General features: G+C 60.4%; 1 protein-coding gene across 1 annotated transcript; it reads left to right on the forward strand.

The window, feature by feature from the left end:
* TMEM158 (transmembrane protein 158) lies at nucleotides 258-1,735 on the forward strand. The gene has a single exon (XM_021388699.1). It carries the CDS (start codon nucleotides 366-368, stop codon nucleotides 1,260-1,262), a length of 897 nt encoding a protein of 298 aa, XP_021244374.1. The 5' UTR covers nucleotides 258-365; the 3' UTR covers nucleotides 1,263-1,735.

Consider the following 2,641-nt stretch of genomic DNA (forward strand, 5'->3'; position numbering starts at 1 on the left):
CCAGGGCCAGCGGGACGCCGGGAGCCCGGGCTGCCCGCAGCGGACGAGGAGGGCCGAGGGCCGCCTCAGCCCGTGGGCGCCGCCCGCGAGGCTCCTCCCGCCCGCCGGGAGCTGCCGGGCCGGGCCGGGGGCGGAGGAGGCGGGGAGGGGGAGCCGCTGCCGTCACCGAGGCTCCCGGCTCGCTCGCCTCGCCGCCGCGGCAGCCCCAGCCCCGCTCCCACCCCCTCGCCTGCCTCCACCCTCCTTCCCTTTCTCTCGCTCTCTCGGCGAGAGCGGCGTGCCTCTTCTCGCAGGTGGCAGCCGGCAGCGCCATGCGACCTCCCGTTTCTCCTCCTCGCCTTCCACTCCGGCGCTAAGTCAATGCCATGCTGCCGCTGCTCCTGCCGGCGCTGCTGGCCGCCTGCCTGTCGCCTTGCCAGGGCTGGAGCCCCTCGGCGGCCGCCGACGGGCAGGAGGAGCAGGAGCTCTTCTCGCCTCCCGCCAACTCCTCCTCCCGCTCCCCGGCCGGCCTCGAGATGGACCTCGACGGGGCAGCGAGCAAGGAGGACGGCGGCACCGCCAGCCCGGGCACGCCGGCGGCCCCCAGCCGAGAGCCGTCCCCTTCTGCCCCCACCTCCTCGGGGCAGCAGCCGCGGCTCCAGCCGCAGGGGCAGCCGCAGCCCGCCGAGGACCCGCACTGCAATATCAGCGTGCAGCGGCAGATGCTGAGCTCGCTGCTGGTGCGCTGGAGCCGCCCGCTGGGCATCCAGTGCGACCTGCTGCTCTTCTCCACCAACAGCCACGGGCGGGCCTTCTTCTCCGCCGCTTTCCACCGCGTGGGGCCGCCGCTGGTCATCGACCACCTGGGGCTGGCGGCCGGCGGCGCCCAGCAGGACTTGCGGCTCTGCGTGGGCTGCAGCTGGGTGCGGGGCCGCCGCGTCGGGCGGCTGCGGGGCTCCGCGCCCCAAGCCCAGCCCCAGCCCGCCGCCTCCTCGCTCTCCTACCCTCCGGCGGCCGAGCCCGGCCAGTACTGGCTGCAGGGGGAGCCGCTCAATTTCTGCTGCCTGGATTTCAGCCTGGAGGAGCTGAAGGGCGAGCCGGGCTGGCGGATGAACCGTAAGCCCATCGAGTCCACGCTGGTGGCGTGTTTCATGACTCTGGTCATCATCGTGTGGAGCGTGGCCGCCCTCATCTGGCCGGTGCCCATCATCGCCGGCTTCCTGCCCAACGGCATGGAGCAGCGCCGCAGCGCCAGCACCGCCGCCGCCGCCGCCAACAAGTAGCCATCCCGGGGACCCCCTTCTTCGTCGTGTGGTGTGAGGGACGCGGGCGGGCCGGGCCCTGCGCGCCGCCTGTCCTGCCGCGCCTGTTGTCGTGTGAAGGCCGCCTGAGGGGATCCGCTGCCCCGCGCCCCTCGGCCTCGCCGCCGCCACGACCAGATCCTGTGTGCTCGTTTTGTATCTTTAATTACCGTTTTAAACGAACTTTTTAGTAAAAAAAAGAAAAAAAAAAAAAAAGGAAGAAGAAAGGAAAAAGAAAAAAAAAAAAGTGTTCCCTTCCAAAATCTCTGCGGGAAATAAAAGACCCTCCCGTTCAACTGCGTCTGTTGTAGTCAGCAGCTTTTTTTTGTGTATGAGTCCAGTATGAGCGGGTCTTTTCGTTGTTTACAGCGAGGGATGTCTCTTGTTGGCGGGTCTAGAGCTAAAGCAGTGTGTCTGTTGTAATTGCTGAAGTTGAATGAACCTTTTACACTGTATTTCACAGCTGAGATAGTGTGTATTTATTGCTGTATCTCCGCGTTACTGGGCTTCTAATACAGAAGTATCCTTTAAGAGCCTCCTAAGACTTTTGTGGGTCTGTTTCCACTAGACTGGACGTGAGGGTTCAGCCAGCATGTCTCCAACCTGTCCTCAAAGCTCATCTTTCCCCGTGAGAGGATGTTACTGGGGTTGGTGGTGGAACATAAGCTCCACATAAGTTGGAGGGGAGACATAAGCCCTTTCTGAATGGTGCTTGTCCTATCTTTGCAGTACATTAAGGTCTGTATAGCTACATCGGGGTGAGGTGGGATGGAGAACGTGTCTGTTGTGGAGGTCCTCCAAGGAGATTTGCTTAGCTCGGCTCCAGCGCTGTGGCTTTCTCACCGGTTTGAGGTTGGGTGGTTTTGGTCCTGGGAAGATCATTTTAATGTCTTTGAGACATACTACAAGCAGCACAGTGGCAAATCTCATGACATCCACCAAGTGCATTCCACAACAGCAGCTCAGACCCAGTGTATTTGTTGAAGGCAAGGTGATATGGTGCTTGTTTTTCAGCTCCTAGGGTTGCTCACAGAAAGCCTGTGGGGTGGAGAGAGAAGAGAAACTGCGGGTCCACAGCTAGATTACAGCTGCCAGAGTGCAGGAAAGAAAGGTTTGCAAGATTCCTTCTTCCCTGTCCAAGCAGACAGTTGCATAGTGTAAAGCATCACTTAGTGCATACTTGGAACTCTTCAGCCTTACAAGAAGTTGTTTTACTTGCCTTAGACACAGTTAGCCCAGCTGAAGTTTCTGCCATCAATATATAAGCTGTGAGAAAGACTTGCAATAGGAATTCTCATTCCTTTGTCAATATCTATGTCTTTAATTAGTTGGAAACATACAAACTCACTTGGGGGCTAATC

This window comes from Numida meleagris, chromosome 2, assembly GCF_002078875.1.
Source record: "Numida meleagris isolate 19003 breed g44 Domestic line chromosome 2, NumMel1.0, whole genome shotgun sequence".
NCBI classification, from domain to species: domain Eukaryota; kingdom Metazoa; phylum Chordata; class Aves; order Galliformes; family Numididae; genus Numida; species Numida meleagris.

Coding starts and splice junctions, on each gene's coding strand:
- TMEM158 (XM_021388699.1), top strand. CDS start 366: ATGCTGCCGCTGCTCCTGCCGGCGCTGCTGGCCGCCTGCCTGTCGCCT.